Here is a 26,536-nt window from a genome sequence, read left to right as displayed (position 1 = left end):
CCGCATTTGACTGTAGTAATTGAGGAGGTAATTGATCCTAAACATACTTTTTGCTTCCGTGAGTCAAGATATGATTCAATCAAAATTTGTGAATTATTATCAAATCGATAAAGATGTAGTTTTTCAATAATAAGCTTATGATCAATGAGATCAAATGCTTTGCTAAAATCAAGATACACTATACCACTCATCGCAACATTATCGATAGCATCAAGCCAATTATCTGTCATTCGGATCGGTGCAGTAGCACATGAATGATTTGATCTAAATCCAGATTGGTAAGCATAAAGAACATTGAAGGTTTCCAAATAAGTTTGAATTTGAGTGCTCAAGTGCCTTTCGAATATCTTTGAAATTGTGGGGAGAATTGAGATTGGCCTATAATTGTACGGATCATCTTTAGCTCCCTTGCGGTCATTTTGGACATCGGACAGAACCCCAACCGAAAATGACGTCACAGAAGTGACATAATCTCAAAATTGTCTTTAGGGACAAATTTTGACACAGAAACAACCCGTCCCCAAATATCGTTTCGATTGTGACACACTAGCTAAAAGTTCACTAAGTTTGTGCCCTGCCTCGCCGACGTTCAACATTTTAAATTTGACAGTCTTCATTCAACAACAAGTATCATATAGCACCAGAAGAAGCATTTTCTTGTGAACATTGTGAACCACATTCCATATCCATAGGTCGATCTTTTCAGGGGTTATGAAGGTTTCCCCGGTGCGCTCAATTTCAATGAAATAACGGCGGCCATCTTTAAAGATGGCCGCCAAAATGCAATTTAGCAAAGTAACCCGGAAGTCCATCAACCAAATTTCAACACTTCAGCCACCAGGCTAACTGAAAATCATGGTTGAATTTATTCATCAAATTGGTAATGATGTTCCAAAATCCCAGGTCTGTCACATGGACTATAGACAGGGAATCCATGCTGAAAATCCAAATGAGCTTTCTCGGTCAACAATTGGAGCGAACCTTACACACTAAGCCACATGGCTAACTTCTAATTACTGTGACAGTCCAGTCAATATGTACATGGGACCTCCGTTTTTCGTCCCATCCGAACGACTAGACAGCTGATTTCATGTATCAACTTTTCAATGATATGTTGTCTATGAAACCAATAACCGACCAAGGACAAAATATTAATATAATATTCATATTCGCACAATAGTGTACATAATTAATCAATATTATTGCATATGGTAATATGAATATAATCAATTGTAAAGTTTAGTTAACATGTCGTCGTCCCTGTCCGTCCTAGCTTCTATTATCTCAGTGTTAGGGTTTCCTCCCAATGCTAAAGACCCCTACACGCAAGCGAATTATTGAAATAAAATTAAACCATATGTTAGTCCCGAAATGATCTAGTTTGTGTCGAGTGGACGTTAAACCCCATTTCTCTCTCTCTCCTCGTGGGTTTTCACCGGGTCCTCCGGTTTCCTCCCACAGCTAAAGACCCCTACCCGCAAGCGAATTATTGAAATAAAATTAAACCATATGTTAGTCCCGAAATGACCCAGTTTGTGTCGAGTGGACGTTAAACCCCATCTCTCTCTCTCGCTCTCTCTCTCTCTTTCTCTCTCTCTCGGTGTTTGGGGGTTGGATAGCCGAATGGTTAGCGCGTGCGCGTTTTATCATAACTGGTGTGGTTTCGATTCCCCGGTTGTATGTGACAAGGCGTAGGGTCGCTTTACAACCTCGTGGGTTTTCTCCGCGTCCTCCGGTTTCCTGCCACTACTAAAGACCCCTACGAATTATTGAAATAAAATTGAACCATATGTTCATACTCTCGCTCTCTCTCTCTCTCTCTCGCTCTCTCTCTCTCCACACTAGCTTGTATTATCTCAGTGTTTAACATATCTTCTGGAATAATAAGTATTGGCGTGTCTATTTCGAGGGGGGATCACGTGGCTAAGTGGGTAAGACGCTGGCTCGCTAGCCTGGAGGTCCCGGCGTGGTTTCCCCCTTGTCAGTGATGCAGGACGGAGGGCCTGACAAGGAAAGCTGTCTAGTCGTGCGGATGGGACAAAAAACCGAGGTCCCGTGTACACATTGGCGTGCACGTAAAAGACCCCTTGGCAGTTGGAATTCGATATAAGAGTAGGCCGTAGCGCCGCTGCCCGGGCAAAATTTCCCTCATAGCACACTGTATGGCGTATGCCCGTGTTCATTAGCCCAGGTTAGGAGCAGAACAGTAGGACGTTAAACCCCATTTCATTTCGTCTATTTCAAGGGTTTTCTTTAAATTTAAAATCTAGAAATGTGTTATATAGTATAATTTATAAATCTATGTATGTATATTAACTTTGAGAGGGAAATGTGTTATATAGTATAATTTATACATATATGTATGTATATTACCGTTAACAGGCAAATGTGTTATATAGTATAATTTATAAATCTATGTATGTATATTAACTTTGAGAGGGAAATGTGTTATATAGTATAATTTATACATATATGTATGTATATTACCGTTAACAGGCAAATGTGTTATATAGTATAATTTTTAATTCTATGTATGTATATTAACTTTGAGAGGGAAATGTGTTATATAGTATAATTTATAATTCTATGTATGTATATTAACTTTGAGAGGGAAATGTATTATATAGTATATTTAATAAGTCTGTATATGTATATTACCTTAAACAGGCAAATGTGTTATATAGTATAATTTATAAGTGTATGTATGTACATGGAATACAATTACTGCTTATTACTTGATAATGACTAGAGAAGCCTAGTCGAAACGTCGCTCGGTAATAAGCAGTAATTGTATTCCATAGAATTGTGACCTGTATACTCTAGTTCAATTACTAAATGCCATTGAAACAGTTTGTATGTATGCATGTATGTATATTACCTTTAACAGGGAAATGAAATATTACCAAGTGGCACAACGCATCATTTATATACACCGTTGAATGAATTTAATTTACATATACGTGGTGGTCACGTGATAGCAGTACAGAAACCATCAACAACAACTTATGAAAGGTGGGGGGAGTATTTTATCATATTACAGAAGCTTTACTACTGTTCAGCTTAAAGATACATTAAGGGGGATTAGATAAAGAGCTGGCAGTTATCGATGTAACAGTTAAAACTAGATAATGTAAAGTCAAATTGATCCCCTCTGAACCGAGAATTGAGCGATTTAATTTTTGGCCTACCCTCGATCATCAATACTAAAGTCGGTGGGATAAAAACCATTGTCTCGATTATGCATTTCATAATGAAATCATGAATGAAAATTGAGCCACAAATCGGATCCTAATCCAGTAAATATCGCAAACTAGCGATGACATCGAGAGTTGATTTTGGTTTGGATAAGTAAATTAATGTCTAATTAATAGTTTAGATAACATTTCAGGCCTAAAGAAAGACCTGCAATAGGCAGATTTAGTTCTTGCATAATGAATGTTTAATACAACAAGTAGTACACAAATGTCAACTTGTTAGCTATTATGAATATATTATTATAAAAGAACCAACCAGCAAGTGGTATCCGGTGTTTTTGAATAGGATTTGTTTTCTGAATCGTAGGGAATAATCATTCATGTACTCATGTTGGGACTACAGCCAGTTATAAGTCCTGGGTGATCGACCAGTAACTCTCTACGAGGTAGCGTAATGCCAGGGTTATCCGTTCTGTCTGTAATTTAGTAAGACGTGTCAGTTTTAAGATACAATTTGACGGTTCAGTGAGTGGATCAATCAACGTTTCACTCCCAATTGCAATCTGATTAAAACATATATCCGATTTCGTTTCGTTTTTTATAGTTTTATAGGATCTGGAAGAGTTATTATATTACCGGCGTTTTGGTTGAAGTGAGGGATAAGCCAATGAAACGGGTCTGTTACGGCGACTTCTTGGCATGCCATGCACGGAACTGTGTGTAAACCACAGAAACGCCAACGCTGATTGATTAATCAGTGTCTGGCGTCATAGGGTCAAAAGCCGCTCGTACGACCCCTGACACGACCTTATAGTACAGCTTGTCAGACCTTTCTGTAGTGTAGGCCATCGAAAGTATAAAAAAAAAACGAAACGCCAACGCTGATTGATTAATCAGTGTCTGACGTCATAGGGTCAAAAGCCTCTCGTACGACCCCTGACACAACCTTATAGTACAGCTTGTCAGACCTTTCTGTAGTGTAGGTCATCGAAAGTATAAAAAAAAACGAAACGCCAACGCTGATTGATTAATCAGTGTCTGACGTCATAGGGTCAAAAGCCTCTCGTACGACCCCTGACACAACCTTATAGTACAGCTTGTCAGATCTTTCTGTAGTGTAGGCCATCGAAAGTATAAAAAAAAACGAAACGAAATATAGATGTATATTTTAATCAGGTTGTCAGTCTGACTAATGTTTGGATCTAAGACAGGATTTCACGTTGTATACAGAAAGTAGACTAATTTGACTTACCATTTCACTATAAACCTCAGAATGCCTCGTTCGGCATTTTTGTCCAAACGTGTCAAAAACGTATTAAAATTTTTGCCATAATTTTGCTAAGTTGTAACGTGGTAAAAACAAAATGCCACGTTTTTCTGGAGTTCCAAAACGTATTTTTTTTTTTTAAAAATTGCCATGTTTTTGGAACGAGGTATTTTATCTAGAACGAGGCTGATCACAAGATTGGATACACGATTTTTCAAAAGGGTTGGGGGTGGGGTTCAGCCAAACCAAATATGTTGTTCCTGTTTTTATATAATAAACGACGGGTTTAAGATGAAAACGTATCATGTATATTGAGTTAGTTGCTCGGTCCAAAGGTAGAAGATTTTAATGGCTTTTAAAACAAAATTAAGCAGTTTTATTCTCCAACATATAGTCCAGATCGACCCTTTATATAAGAATCCAGACGTAGGCCGGTCACCTAAAGAAAGTAAATGTAATTATCATTTTTAATATAGTTGCTCGCATCGCCCCGCTTTGCATGTCATTATATAAACATAAATTGTGTCTATTTTATTTTTCGATGGATTTTAATTTAATTGCTTTTGCAATTTTTATACATACAACTGAGTGCCATAAAAAATATATCTCATAAAATTTCATGAGATATATTAAATATAATATCGTTTATTATGTAAAAAAAGGAACAGCATATTTGTAATTAATAATATTCAAAGGCCTAAAAAACAATTATTGAGTTCGCTCCGCTTTGAACTTGGCTGTTTTTCATTTCTCACATCTCTTTGTTGGAAATATTGTGTGAACATATGAAACTGCAATAAAGAATGTAACAAACTCTTTTATGCAACGAATGTCATTTCTAGTCGACTTTGCCTTGTGTTTTCTTCTCTACATAATCGCTTGAAAGTGTTACCAAATAATGTTATGCTGTCCTCGATACGCTCGACGAAACTTTGGTTTGGTTGAACCCCACCCCAACCCTTTTGAAAAATCATGTATCCAACCTTGTGAACAGCCTCGTTCTGGTCAAAATACCTCGTTCCAAAAACATGGCAATTTAAAAAAAACAACATTTTGGAACTCCAGACAAACGTGGCATTTTGTTTTTACCACGTTGTGGCAAAAATTTTATTAGCACGTTTTTGCCACGTTTGGACAAAAATGCCGAATGAGGCATTCTGAGGTTTATAGTGTTTTGTAATAATAAAATGTTACCAAATCACAAATACTTTGCAGACCAGTGATTCTCAACCAGTGTGCCGCGGCACGAGATCTACCTAAGTCTGCCGCGAAATTTTGAACGGCACACTAAGAAACGCGAAAAGCCACTTGATTCCAATTGAGTATTCACTGGAGTCTACTGGTGCGTTTTTCTTTATTTAGTTTGAGTCGTTCTATGTTTCTATGACTAGTCTGTGTCTACGGTTGTATGCCGTCTGATATATATGCCATATTTCAATTTTGCAAAACTCAGATATTTTTTATATATATTTAGCCAGGTGTGCCGCTAATTTTTCATGTGTTCCAAGGTGTGCCTTTGCCAAAAAAGGTTGAGAGCCACTGTTGTAGACAAACGGTTATTGTTTGGGTTGTATGATTCTGGATGACCTGATTGGTTGTGGTGGTCCGTTACGTTCGTTCGTTCGTTTCTGGAGTTTTACGTCAACTTCCACCTAGGGTGATATCGTAGACAATGTCCGTTACGTGACATCAAGTCGTTTTATCTTTTTTTTATATCTTTATCTTCCAGTCGTAAGAATCCAATGGGTCTTATAGTAGCACTCGACGAAGATCACCTTTCTAATGGTCAATTATTCTTGGACGATGGGCAAAGTTTGGGTAAGTTTAAAATTGATCTCAGGAACCGATCATGACGTCATCGCAATATTTCTTGGAATTGTGAGAGAGAGAGGGAGAGGGAGAGAGAGAGAGGGGTAACGTCCAGTCCACTCCAATCGACACAAACTAGGTCATTTCGGGACTAACATATGGTTCAATTTTATTTCAGCAATTCGCTTGCGCGTAGGGGGTTTGGCAGTGGGGGGAAACCGGAGGAATCGAAACCAGTTGATTCAATGAGAACTTACGATACAGCGCGCACGCGCTTACCATTCAGCCATTTCGCCTCCTTGAATTGCGCCTTCATATCCCAAATCGAAGTCCATCAATCCATACGCAATTGTGCCTTTTCAACCTTACAATAATAGCTAATAGTTAAACTGACTCACTCCGACACGGTCTAAAATAAAAAAAAACCTATTAAATCCTTCCAGCTGTAATTGATGGTTATTGGTTATGATATATATACCCAACACATTGATATAGTATTTATGGATTTCAGCGCCAGATTGTTGTTAGTTGTTAAATTTTAAACCTAGCCTATTTCAGTTGACGATTATTTCTAACACAAAACACATCCAATTAAGTAAACAATCACTTGCATTCGACAGCCATCGTCAGTTTTGATAATTTCGGAATGAATGAAGAAATAAAATGCTGTTTAATGCACGTCAGCACCAAACGGGATATATTTCGCCAAAAAATTCGGAATGTAAAACTAATAAAGGGGAGAGAGGGAAATGGAGTTTAACGTCCACTCGACACAGACTGGGTCATTTCGGGACTAACATATGGTTTAATTTTATTTCAATGGGTCTTTAGCAGTGGGAGGAAACCGGAGAAAACCTATAAGGTTGGACAGGCGACCCGACTCTTTATCACGTACAACGCCAGTTGACTTAATGACAGGCCTTATGATACAGCGCGCACGTGCTAACCATTCGGCCATCCAAGCCCCATAACTACTAGAGGAAAATTGCACCTAAAACATACATCAAAATATACAGATGTTATACTGCTGTTCATCTATCTACATTTCCATACATGTTCGTTGTAATTTCTTTCTTTTTTTAAATAAAAAAATAATATAGAAACAAGCAAGAATAACAAATCAACGATTGTTCAATTTAAAATGGTGAAGGTAGGTTTGTATAAAATCTATTTTGTTTACAAAATCTATTTTGTTTACAAAATCTATTTTGTTTACAAAATCTATTTTGTTTACAAAATAAATCTATTTTGTTTACAAAATAAATCTATTTTGTTTATAAAATCTATTTTGTTTATAAATCTATTTTGGTTGATAAAATCTATTTTGATTAATAAAATCTATTTTGGTTGACAAAATCTATTTTGGTTGACAAAATCTATTTTGGTTGACAAAATCTATTTTGGTTGACAAAATCTATTCTATTTTATTATCCTTTTTGAAAGGGGGCATAACCATGTCTCAGTCTGTAATGAGATATTTTATTTTTTTTTTCAAATTTGGACCAAAGTGATTAATACGTTTTTTTCAAATATGATGGTTTCGGTTGTCCATTTAGTAAGTTATGGTAACGCAATATACGCCGCCTTATCTTACATCACCTTCCACTTCTGTTGTTTGTTATATTATAAGCAGGTGAATTGTTATATTAGAGGCAGGTGAATTGTTATATTATAAGCAGGTGAAATTGTTATATTATTGGCAGGTAATTGTTATATTATAAGCAGGTGAATTGATATATTATAGGCAGGTGAATTGTTGATTGAGTCAGTTATAAACAACTTTAATGGAGCTGATGATTTATATATAAAAACTATAGAAATTTACGGTTTAAATAAAATACCCGCTGATGTACAAAACAACGATGTACCTGTAGACGATAGTAACATCAGACAGTCTGGACAGGTAGGTTTATAAATTCCCATAATTCTCACTGTATCCGTTGATATTTATTGCTTGCAGTATTAGCCAAGCCATTAATGAAACATGGCGTGTGCAATGGGAGAAATTGAAGCCTGGACATCATGTAGCAATATTGTCGTTGCGACATTGTTTTCAATTTATAGGCAAGGGGAGAGAGAGAAATGAGGTTTAACTACCACTCGACACATACTAGGTCATTTCGGGACTAACATATGGTTTGATTTAATTTTAATAATTCGCTTGCGCGTATGGGTCTTTAGCAGTGGGAGGAAACCGGAAGACCCTGAGAATACCCACGAGGTTGGACAGGCGACCCTACTCCTTGTCACGTACAACCAGGGAATCGAAACTACGCCAGTTGACTCAATGACACACTTTATGATACAGCGCGCACGCGGGGGGAGGGGGTGGGGACTGGGGGTCATAAATTTAACAGACAAAACATTGATTGTATGGATGAAATATTTTTTATTTTGTCTAGATTATCCAGATTCTGAATCTCAACATAAAGTTAACAGACAAAGCATTGATAACATGGAGTATATACTGAAATATCCGAATATCCAGTTCGTCAATTTACATCTCACTATAAAGAATTTTTTATTTTGTCTAGATTATCCAGATTCTGAATCTCAACATAAAGTTAACAGACAAAGCATTGATAACATGGAGTATATACTGAAATATCCGAATATCCAGTTCGTCAATTTACATCTCACTATAAAGAAAAATTGTATATACAATTAAAAACATTTCATAAAATCGTGTTTCTTTTAAACATGTATCTTGGGTGGACAGTGACTGGCAACAGTAAAAATGTGATCTGGTATCCTTGAGATGATGGCACTCAATCAAAATATACCTAACTGTCAAATGAACATGACAGTGTTCATATTCTGGTTGATGCTCTCAAGAGAGAGAGAGAGAGAGAGAGAGAGTTAAAATAATATACGTATTTTATTTTTTTGGTTCCGATTTTCTACAGCATTATTTAAGAGAGAGAGGGAGAGAGAGAGAGAGAGAGAGAGAGAGATGTAAAATAATATACGTATTTTATTTTTTTGGTTCCGATTTTCTACAGTATTTTTTAAGATCGCACATATTATTATCGACACCAACGGTCTTTCAGATTAGGATTTGGCGTGATACGAAGATTTCCTGTTCAGATTGTTTAGTCTACACGATTAATACCATGATAACACTTCATATATCTAATAAAAAAGAGAGAGAGAAATTGGGTTTAACGTCCACTCGACACAAACTAGGTCATTTCAGGACTAACATATGGTTCAATTTTATTTCAATAATTCGCTTGCGCGTAGGGGTCTTTAGCAGTGGGCAGGCGACCCTACTCCTTGTCACTGATATCCAATATTTAATACACAGAGAAAGAACATTTTAAAAATCAGTTTCCGACGTCGGCTTTCTATGGTCTCTAACTCCATTTGTAATGAGAAGGCTTGGGGAACAAAGTAAAACATATCCCAAAAATCAATGCGGAAGTTACATTTGTAATGAGAAAGCTTGATGAACAAAGCAAAACATTTCCCAAAAATCAATGCGGAAGTAATTAATGAGCGGTTGCAAAGCAAGATGCGCCCATATTTTGCAATATAGATAGACAGAGAACTGGTATATGGACCATTCGTCAATCTGATTAAAACACAGGTCCTATTTCGTTTCGTTTTTTATAGTTCAAAATTTCGTTTTACTTGTCTTTACTACACTAGGATCTGGAAGAGTTGTTATATAAAAGGCGTTCTTATTCATGTGAGGAATTAGCCAATGAAACGTTCTGTTACGGCGACTTCTTGGCGTTCTCTGCGCGGAACTGTGGGTAAACCCCTAGAAACGTTTAGCCCGAAATACCCCTTTTCACTCAATTGTCACTATTTTTGGGGATTGAGAGAATTCAATTCCGGAACGTTCAATCGAGTACCCCCAGCATGTCACGGATCGCTAACTATTGAGGGGGTTTGTCCTCTCATACCCCAATGCTATCCAAAAATTTGTAATAAATCCGTTAAAAAGCCGTAGCCTCGCGCGTCCAGAAGGTAAAATTCGTAAAAGGGGGATAACTCCGGAATGGAAGGTGGTATCTATCGCATTCACAAAGCTTACAGCTAAGGTGACATAACTCTGGAACGAAAGGTCACGGAATACTGATTATCAATAGGGTTCGTCCTCTCATAACCTCAATGCTTCAAACCAAATTTGAAAAAATTCTGTTAAAAAATGTAGCCTGTATAACGTTCACAAGGTTTTCGGAAAAGGTGGAATAATTCTGGATCAGAAGGTCCGATATAAACACCAAAATCCAACTCATCCAAGATCTTTTGATCCTTAACTTTAAAGTTTCGTCTGATTCGGAAATAACTCGAGAACGCATATTTTTAAATTTCATCTATATCGAACAAAATTGTGACTTCTGGACGAAATTTCCAAAATCGAACTCATCAAAGATCCTTTAATCCTAAACTACATACTACAGGTTTCTCCTAAATCGTGACCTCGAGTAGGTCCACAAGTACGCGTATTTTCTGTCAGACCAATGAGTCAACAGAACTGTCCATATGAGGATTAGGAATAAACAGGTAGGTCAGCTGTCGCCCGACATTTAAACTATGGTTTGAAATTATCGATTGGTCACTTACCCTTTGCACTCTGTAAGTTACTATCAATTTTATATGCAGCTGTTACTAAGGCGCGTGCCATTAAATAAGTAATTTGAATTAACGGCTATCGCGTGTTTTATAGCGTCCATTCTATAGTTCAACTAGCGTATGCTCGTCTTTCCTATAACAAAATTTAAAATACAGATGTGACGTCACCCTTTGATGCAATCTGTTTCACAGAGAATTACGAGTCTCGTATAATATCTCTGTCATGGATGACTGCCTTAACACGTGCTGTCACAGCACGCGGTGTGAATCATTGGCTGAATGGCGCGTGCATTGTTTACATAAGACATAACTGCTTCGGAGAGAATGCTGCATTTTAGTCATTTTAATACCCATTTACACTAAATCGGAAATAATTTTTAACTACAAATACGTCAAACGCCTTTATTTATTTTTCCAATATATACAAAAAATGTTTTAGAATTTAATTTGTGGCAGGAAAAAAGTTAATATTTCTAGCTCATTAAGCCGCACCAATGTCATCCTTATCAGTGATTGTCGCGGCCAAGCAAATATTCACTGCGGATCAGTGTGCCTTTGATGTTGGCGTACCATTATTTCAAATAATCGTACGGGTAACTTTCCAATCGTACATTATTTATACTAGTGAAATATTGGACACGCGTGGCGAGTGTCTGTATTTTAAGTTGTTTAATGGTCTCGAGCTTAAGACATTGCGTAATATATTGTAAAAACACTCGGGCCTTTGTCCCTCTTGTTATTGCAATATATTACGCAATGTCTCTCGCTCGACCATTAAACAATACATATTGCCATAATAATGAATAAAATCCATAGTAACAAAACCAACAGATTGACAGATAGTATTTTATCATTACTATTGTCTTATGTACTGTTTTCTGAAAAAAATAAAGCATGCATGAACCAGAAAATAAAAGTTAACGGGGCTAAATCGCTAATATATGGGACCTAGAAATTGACACAAATAATGGGTTGCAACGCATATAATAATGTAATATGAATGCATTTAAACTGATTTACATTCAATCATTTCTGTTTTTACTCTTAATTTCAAATCAGTTATCTTCGGCGAAATACGCTTGAAGTCTAAATCGAATGGCAATCTCTATCGTCTGGTTATTCCAGTCTACACCGATAGTTGATATTGCGCATGCTCTCTAGATAAGAATATGAGGTCACCGTTTGACATGACACTTGTGGAATGTGTATAGCCTCTTTCTTCGAGTCCTTTGTTGAAAATGGCGCTAAAACGCATTATGGTGCACGATTCGTATGTAATACTATAGGGTTAGTTTAGTTTAAGAAAGGTGTTCTGTTTAATATAGAATTCGTTACCTACATAATATGTGACGAAAACTAGGCCAGAGAAGTACCTTGTATTATTCTACAACTTTCTTAGACTAACGCACCGACAGTTAAATATGCCAGTATCCATTTCTGGAAAGTAGGGTACTATCGTCCAGTCATCTCGTGCACAGATTAGTCCAATTAACTAGAAAAGTGTTGACGTAAAACGGTGCCCATACGAAACACTTAGGCCTACCCCGAAATGGTAATTGTCCCGCCCTAATAGATAACGCATTACACTTCTATATAGGAGAGAGCGGGTTTGATTTACTCTCAGACATCATGAGACCGTAGAGAAGACATTATTCGGAGTTCCCAGGGGAACATCATAGCCACAGCCTCCTCGGCTGGGAGGCTGTGAAATAGATATCATGATGAGACCGTAGAGAAGGCATCATTCGGAGTTCAGGGGAACGTCATATACAGCCTCCTCGGCTAAGAGGCCAGTTTAATATCCATCGACGTACATAGCATGTACCCGAACATCGATAATAACACAGGTATTGAAGCAGTTAGGAACCGACAATCATTCGGGCCGGACGAAGAATTCATCATCATCCATCTGTCAAATTAACCGCAAATGTAAGTCATAACAGCATGACACTACAGTTTTTAAAAGTAGCAACACCAAAAAGACAGGCCAATTGGAAACTAAAGTACATTTCAAAGAAACCGACACATATCAGTTAATGTTCAAAAGCTCCTTTCACCCAAAACATACGTTCTCTGGCAACATAAAATCTCAGATTCTCCGTTTTCATAGGATATGTACTCAGAAGACTGTCTTTAAGCCAGCATGTACGCTGGTAATTAGCAAACTAAGAGAAAGGGGATATCTCCGACGTATAAAAACTCTAGCTGAACTTTCCGCCAAAGAAACAAATAAAATGCAATCAGCAGTTAAAACCTAAACTTGTGGCCACCCCAGATGTCAAACATGCAAAATCATAAACATATCCGAGCATTCCCAATAGCTGTTCAATTGCAACAGAGGGTCGAAGGGGGATAACTCTACAATGCATACTAAACTTAACCCCCGTTGAACATGACATCGAACGCTTAAATAATTACCCAAGCTAACAATTTCTTTTAAAACCTTGTGATGGCTTCGTCAATCGATGTATTTCTTTTTTAGGGGGAGGAATGGGGTTTTAGGATATAAACTTGAAACACATTTAATCACGTATCTTTCAGATTTAAAACAAAAGAATCGATGTCACGACTCGCTTGTTTAAAAACGGAGGCTTTTAACTTGCTACGATCCTTTGAAGCATTGAGAACATATTGGGCAAACTTGGACTTTTTATGTTGTAAGAAGTAGCAGAAACGGTTTGTTTCATTTTTTCATTGAACGCCAACTGACACTGCAAAATGTATTTTCAAAATTCAACTAGCGAGAATGATTTAGTAGAACATTGATCCAGTCAATTAGAGTATCCAAAATAAATTGATGTCGTGCAACCTCAACCATTTAAAATAAATAATCTATGTGGGCTTATTATAAGCATCTTCTTTTCCAATTCATTGATTCCTTTTTCTATGAAACATCAACAGAGGTCCTGCTGAAGTAACCGACAATTTCTGTGGTCAATCGGACAACAAAACAAACGGGGGCTAAATATAAATATTTTCTATTAAACAAAAATTACGGTGATTGCCACTACTAAAATACGTCATTGCATTTGATGAAACAGAAAGTAAGTAAAACCCACACAAAGCAAGGTACGTATTTGATTGCCTTTCGAAACTGCTTGACAAAATGGTTGTTACTTGTACGCAAATAGTGTAAAAGTATGTAATACCAAGGTTGTGGACCCCCTAGAAGTCACAGTGTTCATCCCATCTTGGTAAAACGTAAAACATATGTTTATATCCAAAAGATTTCGGTTCCTTTCGATATTCATGCATATTGAACCGTAACTTGATTATGGCCCCTGATTGTACAAAAACTCGCGTTTTTGTTTAGCTTGTTCTAAGCCATCTCTTGGAAATGTGGGCGTATCTTGCCTGGCAACCGCTGGTTTATTTACTTTGCAGACACGTGGCTATTTTGCTGTTGATTAGAAATTTGGGGCTTCTTTAATGATACCAATTTTCTATGAAAGGGAAACCCTCTAAGAGTCTTTTGCATCATAGCCTTATTTAGACATAAACTCTTAGTGAAAAAATAGCTTGTTGACTTTACTAAACCCGGTGTGCTTTTAATATCATTAATCATAATGTGAATAAATGTTAATAGTTGTCCATTCTTGTTATAATAATTCAAAAAAAGGATGATAAAAAAAGAAAATATTGAAAATTTCATTCAAATTACTTCATTCTCAGCCAAGTTATCATTGTTAGTAGTTTTGACAAGATGTGTGCACAGTGGTATAATGGTATAATCGGGACGTAGCCTCGCTTTCCCATTTTTAAATTAAATTTTTAAATGGCGAACCGTTTTAATCTAGTTAAAATCTCGAGTATCCGATGCCATCGAGAGTCGATTATGGTCTTGTTTTGTTAATATATGTCTAATTCATAGTTTAGATAAAATTTCAGACCTAAAGAAAGACCTGCAATAGGCAGATTTAGCTCTTGCATAGTGCGTGTTTAATAATCCCCACAAATTTAAAAATATCAGCCACGAATTTTAATATGTAACAAAATACATGGTCATTGCGCACTGAAAATATTGCTAAATGGTGGTTGTATTTTTAAATACATGGTGATAACAGTCTTGAAATATTCGGAGATTATTTACAGGGCATGAGTGAAATTTTCTAAGAACAAAATTAGTTTCAATCTTTTGACGATTGTCTATTAGTAAGTGCAGAGGGACTGACTGCACCACACATAATTTACACAAAAACAAATATATGGACAAGACATAATACGCAGAAAATCACAAACAAACGAACAATTCAAATACAGTGAATGGATCCGCGGGCTAGCCGTAAGCTATTCTTATTATAAGCTTGTTTAAAATCGAATATCACTAGAACACGAAGAGAAAGGGGTATGTTTGGATAGGTATTTATAACTAATAATTAAATATTTGTCATTCTAGGGCATAAATCGATTATCATTTTTTAACGCATTTAGTCATAAGATAAATATTGACGTTATGGATATGGATGACTTCTAAAACAATCTATCATCCAAATATTTAGTCGCCATCTCAAAATATGTAGAATGTCTGAATTGAGGATATTTAAAGCTACACGGTTTTTTTTCTGGGCTACGATGAAGATAAATATAGGCTACAAATATTACGTGTTCCGTTGTATACACTTTCTGTGTTCGGGTCTTTAAGTAGACGATTAGAATTCATGCGTTCATGTTTAATACGAAAATAAATAAACTAACTCTAGAGACAACTCTGACACGTTGGCAACAAAGCTGGGTTTGTTTTTTGTCATCGGAGAAAGGTTTATCTTGCTTCGTCACCAACATCATTTACATATATTTATGTACGAGCTCTTTTGGCTGTTTCTGTCCCTGCAAAATATGTCGCATTCATAAGAAACGTTAAATGGAGTTGATATTAATTGGGAACAAACTGGAGTCACACACGGTTTGTAAACCTTTCGGTTGTTAATATGTCGGGGATACTGGAAATGTAATTAGGTGTTACCGGTATTGTGCACATTAATAATGGTTGGATTTTGCCGAGATTTCTAGTATTGTGCCCATGCTGAAACAATAATTTAACAAACTTTGATATGAATTTAGGAGCCACGGTGGCTGACTAACCAGGGGGTCCTGTGTTGGATCCCGGTGTTGGTCCGAGAACGGTCCTCGGCCTGAAAAGGAGCAGCCTCTCCTCGTAGGGATGGAACGAAGAACCTGGGTCTACTCGTGTACTCGTTCGCGTGCAAGTACAACAAAAAACTTGAAGAGTAGTCGTAAACCCCACTGTCTCGGAAAAATTTAATACAACTTTATGCGAATGTATTTGGCATACGGTTTTCAGAGAGAGAGAGAGAGAGAGAGAGAGAGGTAACGTCCACCCTACACAAACTAGGCCATTTCGGGACTAACACATGGTTCAATTTTATTTCAATAATTCACATGCGCGTAGGGGTCTTTAGCAGTGGGAGGAAACCGGAGGACCCAGAAAAAAAACCACGAGGTTGGACATACGACCCTACTCCTTGTCACGTACCATCGGGCAATAAAGACCACGCCATTTGAATCAATGACAGACCTTATGATACAGCGCACACGTGTTAACCATTCGGCCATCAAACCCATCGCGGTTTTAATATAACTTTGTGAGAATAGAGAATACGGTTGTAATATAACTCCGGAGTTGCCCTCCTTTAACATTATTGCCTATACTTCAGAGTCCGTCAAGAGTCGACACTTAACGTCTCCCCAGTCATAAAATGGTTTGAGTATACAGCCATGACCTACCATCACACTCACTGGTCAATAAATAGTGCTATTCAATATTGACTTTGAAGGGATTAGTTAAAGATATGGGTGACTGGCTATCAACTCGGTTCTCTCATCTCATTTAAATCCTTTACAAATGCTATTTTTCCAGACAATTGAATTCGATTTTGGAAGGTTGAGCTGCCATTTATCAACAGGATAATATTCTTAACGTCATGGATTAATCAATCATTTTCAATATCTGAACGACAAGGCCTTCAAAGAAAATATAATATTTCAACTATGAAGCTATATACTGAGAGAATGGAGATAGGATGGCCGAATGGTTAGCACGTATCTTACGGTCTGTCATTGAGTCAACTGGCGGAGTTTCGATTTCCCGGTTGTACGTGACAAGGAGTAGGGTCACCTGTCCATCCTCGTGGGTTTTCTCCGGGTCCTCCGGTTTCCTCCTACTGTTAAAGACTCCTACACGCAAGCGAATTATTGAATTAAAATTGAACCATGTGTTAGTCCCAGAATGACCTAGTTTGTGTCGAGTGGACGTTAAACTATATTTCCCTCTCTCTCTCTCTCTCTCTCTTCTCTCTCTCTCTCTCTCTCTCTCTCTCTTTCCAATTACGAGACATATTCAGTGAGTGGTTTGTTTTAAATGTAGGCGTATGTATATAAAAGAATATATTGACGTAAACGTACACAGAGGAAATGGGGTAAAAAAGATCTTTCTTCGATTGTTTTCATTCCAACTACCTGTATTTACTGTCTGTAAATCTATTGTTGGGTTTACAATTACCTTGATTTTTGTGTACAGTCACGTGATAGATTGTCTTTTGAAATAAAATCAAATGAAATGAGCTTTAACATCCTGGGTTTTTTTGCTGGGGGGGGGGTCTTTTAGGTGTATGACAAAGAGTACATTGGAACTGGGTTTTTCGTCCATACGTCCGCTTCTATCGAGAGTGATAGTCGTTTATGCATGGGCATAGTCCGCATACATGTAAAAGATCCCTTGGCAGTTGGAATTCGACATAAAAGTAGGCCATAGTGTTGCTGCCAGGGCAAAATTTCCCTGATAGCACACTGTATGGCGTATGCCCGTCTTCATTAGCCCAGTCGAAGCAGAACAGTAGAACGTTAAACCCCATTTCATTTATTCATTGCTAAGGGTAATTCGCAGCCCCATTTCCTGTAATTTAAGACGTGGTCGTGCCTTCTGAGATACAGCACTATTCTCGCTCCGATCTAACGTGTTGTTCTTGAGAACACTGGGTGGTGATATAAATTACTATTCAAGGCCATGTTAAATATTAATACCGTCACTTTATATGTCGTTAAAAACACTGTTATAGGGTGTATAAATAGTTGTAAACGTATACTATATTCTAAACTAATCAATCATTAATTAATTAACTCACAAGTCATATGTTAATTAATCACCCTATATTCTAAGTTAATTACATGGACGGACATAAAACCTGTTATTGCTTATATCTGTCATAAACAACAACCAACAACAACATATTTAACTGAGTAACAGAGAGAGAGAGAGAAAGAGAGAGAGAGGGAGGGGGGATTAATAGGGTTTAACGACCTACTTTTCTGCACCGACTAAGCTAATGAAGACTGGCATACGCTATACAATGTGCTAAGAGGTCAATTTTACCTGGACAGTGGTATTACGGCCTACTCTTATATCGAATTTCATCTGTCAAGGGTTCATTTTCGTCCACTCGACACAAACTATGTCATTTCAGGACTTGATAAATTAATAGAGGTTTGGATGGCCGAATAGTTAGCGCTTGCGCGCTGCATCATAGGTCTGCCATTGAGTCAACTCGAGTGGTTTCGATTTCCCGGTTGTACGTTGCAAGGAGAAAGGTCGCTCGTCCAACCTCGTGGGTTTTCTCCGGTTTCCTAAAGACCCCTATGCACAAGCAAATTATTGAAATGAAATTGAACCATATGCTAGTCCCGAAATGACCTAGTTTGTGTGCGTGTGTGTGTGTGTGTGTGTGTATGGGAAAACGTATATTTCATAACACACATAACCTCTCTCATATATAAACATTGGAAATCAATAGTGTAGACTACAGTAGGTATATATGACTATACGTCACATCAAATATTTAACATGTTTCCTTCCTTCTCATGTTTGACATTCTAATAAATTATTTAATAGTATATAAAACAAATAGCCGAGACAGACTTTTCAATACCTCAGACAAGCATGAAGAGCTTACATGCATGTATCAGATCCGTCATAGTAAATAAATGAGTGGATGAGTAAATGAATGAATTGGTGAGTAAATGAATTAATTAATAGATGAGTAAATGGATAGGTAAATGAATGGATAGATGAGTAAATGAACGAATGGATGAGTAAATGAATGAATGGGTGAGTAAATGAATTAATTAATGGATGAGTATATAAATGGATGGATGAGTAAATGAATGAATGAATGAATGGATAAGTAAATGGATGAATGGGTGAGTATATGAATGAATGGATGGGTATATGCATGAGTATATGAATGAATGGATGAGTAAATGAATGGATGGATGAGTAGTAAATGAATGAATGGACGATTAAATGAATGAATGGATGAGTAAATGAATGAATAGATGTGTATATGAATGTATGGATGAGTAAATGAATGAATGGATGGAGTATCAATGAATGGATGAGTAGAAAAATGAAAGGATGAGTATATGAATGAATGACGTTTTACTTCTTTGTACCAACTGTATTAATGAAGATGGGTATACGCCGTACAGTGTTTGATGATGTTTAACGGCGCGTCAGCACCAACTGGGCTATTTTGAGTTAGTTTGAAAGAACGGCGCCGAAAAATCCCGAAAAACTTTCTCGGCCAACTCCGGAAGTGAACCTGACATCTCCTGGTTAGCGACCCAGCGTCTTATCACTGAGCCACCGCGGCTCACCTGTTTACAGGATTCCGCGGGTTAAACGTAAATACACTTGGTAACAAATAGGGCTGACTTGCATTTTAACACAAAACCGAGAAGCGAGCCACAGGTATAACTCTACTGTTTAAAAATTCAATATTAAACATCAAACTAAAAAAACTATTATCTTTATTTACACAACGCTTTAAACAAATTCAATCGAGTACGAAACTAACGACACGTCTGTCGAAAAAAGTTTCCTTATATCTCATAGACGAATTTGTCAATTTATGTATAGCTGTTTCTCATGCAAGGGGGTTGGATGGCCGAATGTATCATAAGTCCTGTCACTGAGTCAACTGGCGTGGTTTCGAATCCCCGTTGTACGTGACAAGGAGTAGGGTCGCCTGTCCAACTTCATGGGTTTTCTCCGGTTCCTCTGGGTCCTCCGGTTTCCTCCCACTGCTAAAGACCCCTACGCGCAAGCGAATTATTAAAATAAAATTAAACCATATGTTAATCCCGAAATGACCTAGTTTGTGTCGAGTGGACTTTAAACCACATCTCTCTCTCTCTCTCTCTCTCTCTGTCTCTCGCTGTGTTTCTCATGCCCAAAGCTAGAACTCGAACAACGACTGTCTATGACATTTGATGTTCAACCTCGTCTCATCGATCTAAAAAACAAATTAAACATCTCTTGGAACCCGTCCGTCGTCGTACTTAAAACGGATTCTCCAAGCAAATAACACAACAATGTCATCACGGCCGGATAAAATGAATAAAATCAACACGAAGCTCGAGTTTAATCGAAATTTAAAAGATGAACATCCGCTGAATTACAAACTTAGATTTCATTTGAGCTTAAAGAATGTTTACTGAGTCTCTCAATCTATTTCAGTCTTCCGAACAAAACATCTGAAAAATTGATTCAAGTCAAGTACAAGTAGTTGATCTTTTTTTTACAAATTCTGAATGTCTCGTATTTTTTTGTATTTTATTTTAAGGAAGAAAGAAAAAACATATAATCTAAAATCGAAGTTTAGAAAGGATTTAAATATGTGCCAAAAGCATCTGTAAAGTGCAGTGGCATAGCTGGATTTTGTGCCGCTTGGAAGTGGGGTATTCCTTGGTTTGGATTTCTGTTGGGTGCACAGTGGCATTGTTACGCTTTTGGCATGATGGAACTTGGAAATATAACGGAGATATGGAAGTAGGCGGGTGAGTTGGAGGAGCGCGGGAGGGAGGGGGTGTCAAGATCGAAATTTCCACTTGGTGTACGGAACCTTTTAAAAGTTCAAGTATATGATGTTTTAGAATATTTAAAGTAAATTGAACATCGTCTCAAATTTTCTATACGGTCTTATGTGAACATGCACGATGTAACTATATTGGCAAATCGCGTCAATTTAAACATCTTTTACCTTCCAGTGAAGATCTCCAAAGCCCTCGCGCCTATTTGGATTACAGAGGAGAAAAACACTGCCCTGGTTGTGTTACGTTACTGTCTAGCCCTCGCTGTAAGCCTTTGGTTAATAATGAATGACACCGTTATTTCTTTTTACTTATTATAAATGAATAAAACATTTAGAGGTTGGTCAGTTTAAAGGAGCTAAATCGCTAATATTTAGGACTTAGAAATTGACACAACGATAATGTAATATGAATGTGTATAAACTGATTTACATTCAATCGTTTCTGTTTTTACTCTAATTTCAAATCAGTTATGTTCAGCGATATAAGCTAGAAGTCTCAATCGAATGGCAACCTCTATCGTCTGGTTATTCCAGACTACACCGATGGTATTTATTGCGCATGCCCTCCAGATAAGAATATAGCGTCACCATTTGACATTACTTGTGCAATATGTCCAGCCCCGTTCTTCCGAGTCCCTTGTTACAAATGGCGCTGAAACGCATTAAGGTACACCATTCGTGTACCAATGGTAAAATGTTTATTTTGTCTTACATAATCGATATCAGAAGCCCATCTTTTCCCGGTAAGATCACAACACCAATGTTGATTTAAATTGACAAATAATTCGTGTTTTGGATGATATTTAGTTAGAGACTTAGCTACTTTAAACATTTAACAATACATGTAGTATGATACAAATAATCCTCTTGGTGATACTAATCGTACAATAAAACCTGGCCAAAAATACCCACCCACATGCCTAATACAAATACTATACTACACCATCACAAATCTTATCAATTTTAATATTTGCTCCCTAACTTTACCTAATGATTACATTCACCTCTCATTATATCGTATTTAAACTCACCAACAAATCTCATCCATTTTAATATTTGCTCCCTAACCTTACCTAATGATTGCATTCACCTCTCATTATATCGTATTTAAACTCACCAACAAATCTCATCCATTTTAATATTTACTCCCTAACTTTACCTAATGATTGCATTCACCTCTCATTATATCGTATTTAAACTCACCAACAAATCTCATCCATTTTAATATTTGCTCCCTAACTTTATCTAAATGTAAGATTTCCATAAAAGAGCTGACTTTGTTTTTATTATAATACAGTAGTTAAAACATACAGCAAAATGAATTTACTGAAGATTTCATTTAAATTACTTTTTTCTGGGCGAAGTTATCATTGTTTGGAGTTTTCACAAGATTGTTTATTATCGTAAGAACTGTTCTTGTTAACCGAGACTAAGACTAGCCTCACAAATTTTAATTTAAATCATTGAATGGTGTTCGTGTTTCGATCCGTTTAAATCTCCGCCATCCGATGGTCTAGAGAGTAGATTATAGGCTTGTAGTGAATAAATGTGTAAATGATAATTGAAGCCAAAATAAAGACCTGCAATAGGCAGTAAAAATTAAATGAAATGGGGTTTAACGTCCTACTGTTCTGCGCCGACTGAGCTAATGAAGACGGACAAACGCCATATATTGTGCTATGGGGGATTTTTGTCCGGACAGTGGCACTACGGCCTAGTCTTATATCGAATTCCAACTGCCAAGGCATATATTACGTGCACGCCAATGTGTGCACGGGACCTAGATTGTTCGTACCGTCCGAATGACTATACGTTGTCCCTCGTCTTACTCACTGGGCCACCGTGGCTCCCTGCAATAGACAGATTTAGGTGTTAGATAATGTATCGTTAATAATATCGTGTCCTAACTCCATTCACAGATTTACTAGTTACCCAGCAACACAGCAATAGATCGATAGTCTAAATAATCACTATGCAATACAATATTGTATACATTATAGATTACGGTGACATAAAACTAACGAGCTTCTAGAAACTATATGAGAGAGAGAGAGAGACAGAGAGAGACAGACAGAGAGAGAGAGGGGGGTAGAGAAAAATGTTGGCAAGTTATTAGATTCACATATATGGCATGTACTTAAATCAACTTAGTGAATGAATGACATATTGTTATATAAAAAAAAGAGTTATAATGTGCTAAACATTCAATTCTAGGCTGATAACATATATCTTGTGGGAAGTTTCTTCGGTATATTTTCATTTTCCAAATAAGGGTTGGTTTCGACGTCATCAGCCTAAACTGACCAATCTCTTTGATTATTTACATCATATTTGACCAATTAGATAATTTAAGGTCCAAAACCCAAAGCTACAAAACTATTGTACTTGTGAGAATTCGCTAGACAACAGACAGATTCTGGAAGGGAAGAGATGTAATAGTTTCAGCGAGTCTGGCTGGATGAGGTTTGAGAGAATGAATTTAGTATTGTAACCTAAACGAACTGTTGCATTGTTATTTCTGGTAAGACAAACGTCTTAAGAAAACAATAAGATGTAATTACACAACGTGAAGGGGGAGCAAAGACAACTAGTGAAAATTCTAGTAGATCACGTAGGATGTAGCGATCGGGTTTTCCAACGTCCGCTCTCCACGTCTGACAGAAGACCCATGGTGCTACACAAGCGACCCTACTCCTTGTCAGGTACAACCGGGGAATCGAAATCACGCCAGTTGACTCATTGACAGACCTTATGATACAGCGCGCACGTGCTAACCTTTCGGCCATCCACCCCCCCCCCCCCTATATGTACATGTATAGTGTATTAAGTTGCTCGATATAGTAATCTGATTCAAGCACAGATCCTATTTCGTTTCGTTTTTTATAGTTCAAAATTTCGTTTTACTTGTCTTCACAACACTAGGATCTGGAAGAGTTGTTATATAGCAGACAGTCTAGTTGATGTGGGGAATTAGCCAATGAAACTGTATGTTACGGTGAATTAGGCCAATACCAGGGCAAAATTTCCCTCATAATACACTACATAGCGTATGCTCGTCTTCTTTAGCCCATTAGTAGGACGTTCCACCCCATTTCATTTGGTTATGTAATATCTATTCATCCGTTTATTATACTTCAAATATTCTAACTAAATGTCAACTAAAGCTCGTTATTAGAATTAGAGATAAAATCTATCGCATGCGAACATACATTTCCAATTAGAAAGTTGAAAATCAATAACACTAACAAACACAAGTGATATTTCTGATTATTGCATACTTATTTGAGTTCATTTGAGGTAGTAATCAAAAAATATAATAAGTTATCTAGATTCATTTTCAGTGTCGAGTGGACGTTAAACCCCAGCTCCCTCTCTCTCTCTCTCTCTCCAATTACTAAATGCCTCTCAAATATATATTATTAGTCTAATGAAGACAGACATACGCCATACAGTGTGCTATGAGGGAAATTTTGCCCGGACAGCGGCACTACGGCCTACTCTTATATCGAATTCCAACTGTCAAGGGATCTGTTACGTGCACGCCAATGTGTACAAGGGACCTCGGTTTTTCGTCTCATCCGAATGACTAGACAGCTGTCCTTGTCAGGCCCTCCCCGTCCTGCATCACTGACAAGGGGAAACCACGCCGGGAAATGCCAAGGAGAAACCACGACGGAAAATCCGAGGAAGTTACTCGGCCAACACCGGAAGCAACCCGGGTCCACTTGATTACCCAGTCTTACTCACCGAGTGGGGAGTTGGATGGCCGAATGGTTAGCACATGCGCGCTGTATCATAAGGTCTGTCATTGAGTCAACTGGCGTGGTTTCGATTTCCCGGTTGTACGTGACAAGGAGTAGAGTTACCTGTTCCACTTCGTGTGTGTCCTCCGGGTCCTCCGATTTCCCCCACTGCTAAAGAAACCTACGCACAAGCGAATTATTGAAATAATTATTGAACCATATTTTAGTCCCGAAATGACCTAGCTTGTGTCAAATGAGCGTTACCCCCCTCCCTCTCTCCTAGGAGTAGGGTCGCCTGTCCAACCTCGTGGGTTTTCTCCAGGTCCTCCGGTTTCCTCCCACTACTAAATACGCAAGCGAATTATTGAAATTAAATTGAACCATGTGTTAGTCCCAAAATGACCTAGTTTGTGTCGAGTGGACGTTAAACACTCTCTCTCTCTCTCTCTCTCTCTCTCTCGACGATCCACTGAAGTGTTCTATAGACTGTCTAGCGAGAGAGTCTGACTTATACGATAATAATGTTTATTCCGTCTGTTTAAACTCTTCACCTCTAATGTTGACATAAACTATAGACTGTTGAAAAAGAAATTTTGTCTCTGGATCTGACCAAATTACGGTCGTATACATTTTAAAGGAGATAGATGTTCACATCCGAAAACGAATTAACGCATTGACAGTCACATATAACCCATTTCCAACCTAATTAAAGATGGGGTTTTGTTTTAAGGCGTTTTTGTGAACCGATTAGATTAGACCGATTAGCTATTATACGCATTTGTGAACCAAGTTGATTATGCTAATCGTTACATTTGTGAGACGATTTAACTCAACTGATTAGGCAAATCGACCTAATCGTCCCAGGAGGTGTTTAGGCGATTAGATTTGACGTTTTCAAAATGGCGGAATGTTCGACATCGTAAGTAATTTTTAATGCTTATTGTTGTTTTTCTCCATAAAAAATGTTTTTTTAAAACGCATTTGACGTGTTTAAAGTAGCTAAGTCTCTAACTCAATATCATCCAAAATCTTCAACATTGAAAACACGATTTATTTGTCAAATTATATCAACATTCATGTTGTGATCTTAACGGGAAAAGATGGGCTTTTGATATCCAATATTTAAGACGATATAAACATTTTACCATTGGTACACGAATCGTGTACCACAACGCGCTTCAGCCCTAGTTGTATCAAGAGACTCGAGGGACGAGGCTAGACACATTGCACCAAATCAAACGGCGTATGTAAACTGGAATAACCAGACGCTGGAAATTTGCACTCGCTTGAGACTGCTGGCTTATTTCGCCGAACATAACGGATTTGAAATTGGAGTAAAAACGGAAACCATTGAATGTAAATCAGTTTATATACATTCATATTACAGTATTATAAGCATTGCGACCCACTTTTGTCAATTTCTAGATCCCAAATGTTAGCGATTTAGCTCCTTTAATGTTAACTTTATAGTCCACAAGAATGTTAGATCACCTCTGGCTCTAAGCAATTTTAGGCCCTCTGGGTGCCAGCAGTGTCACTGTAATCTGTAGGTAACTTGGACTACACGTGAAACACACGCCCCCCTCGTCATGTTAGCAGAGACAATTTTTTTTCTGATCGGTGTCCGTGATGGCAGCCATCTTACCAAATCGTAATTATCAAATTTCACATTTGTGGACCATAGCTAATCAAATGGAAATCATACCAAATCGTACTAGCAAATCAAAACCTAATCTAATCGACTCACAAAAACGCCTATAGATTGGTACCTTTATATTACCTCTAGACACCCCCATGGTGGCTAAGTGGGTAAGACGCTGACTCGCTAGCCTGGAGGTCGGGTGTTCGATCCCTGCATTGGCCGAGAAAGTTCATCCAGATTTTCCGGCGTGGTTCCCCCTTGTCAGTGATGCAGGACGAAAAACCGAGGTCCCGTGTACACATTGGCGTGGACGTAAAAGATCCCTTGATATTTGGAATTCGATATAAGAGTAGACCGTTGTCCGGGCAAAATTTCCCCCATAGCACACTGTATGGCGTATGTCCGTCTTC

The 26,536-nt window shown here is 37.6% G+C and overlaps 1 protein-coding gene and 1 non-coding gene across 6 annotated transcripts in view; one reads left to right on the top strand and one right to left on the bottom strand.

Annotated features, from left to right (window-relative positions):
- The window catches only part of LOC126815465 (uncharacterized), a 53,696-nt gene extending 44,834 nt beyond the window's left edge, over positions 1-8,862 (top strand). Inside the window, exons 6-9 of the transcript XR_008786593.1 lie at positions 6,191-6,279; positions 7,371-7,420; positions 8,015-8,173; positions 8,673-8,862. This is a non-coding gene — a transcript (uncharacterized LOC126815465). The remainder of the gene's footprint in view (positions 1-6,190; positions 6,280-7,370; positions 7,421-8,014; positions 8,174-8,672) is intronic.
- Positions 1-26,536, bottom strand: part of LOC126815366 (3-galactosyl-N-acetylglucosaminide 4-alpha-L-fucosyltransferase FUT3) — a 58,291-nt gene that overhangs the window by 14,524 nt on the left and 17,231 nt on the right. The window contains exons 2-3 of one of the 5 annotated variants that reach the window (XR_008786582.1): positions 15,550-15,681; positions 8,801-8,909 (exon numbers count right to left, since the gene is read on the bottom strand). The exons of 1 other annotated variant lie outside the window; for it this stretch is intronic. Coding sequence is in view for 2 of the 4 variants with exons in the window: in XM_056099249.1 (XP_055955224.1) it covers positions 15,550-15,639 (90 nt within the window). In the remaining 2 variants the exon portion in view is untranslated. Of the gene's footprint in view, positions 1-6,527; positions 6,680-8,800; positions 8,910-15,549; positions 15,682-26,536 lie in introns of those variants that run through there. 3 more of the 5 variants (XM_056099249.1, XM_050541040.2, XM_056099250.1) reach the window with 3 other exon arrangements.

This window comes from Patella vulgata, chromosome 1, assembly GCF_932274485.2.
Source record: "Patella vulgata chromosome 1, xgPatVulg1.2, whole genome shotgun sequence".
NCBI classification, from domain to species: domain Eukaryota; kingdom Metazoa; phylum Mollusca; class Gastropoda; family Patellidae; genus Patella; species Patella vulgata.
This window is presented reverse-complemented; position numbering and strand designations above follow the sequence as displayed.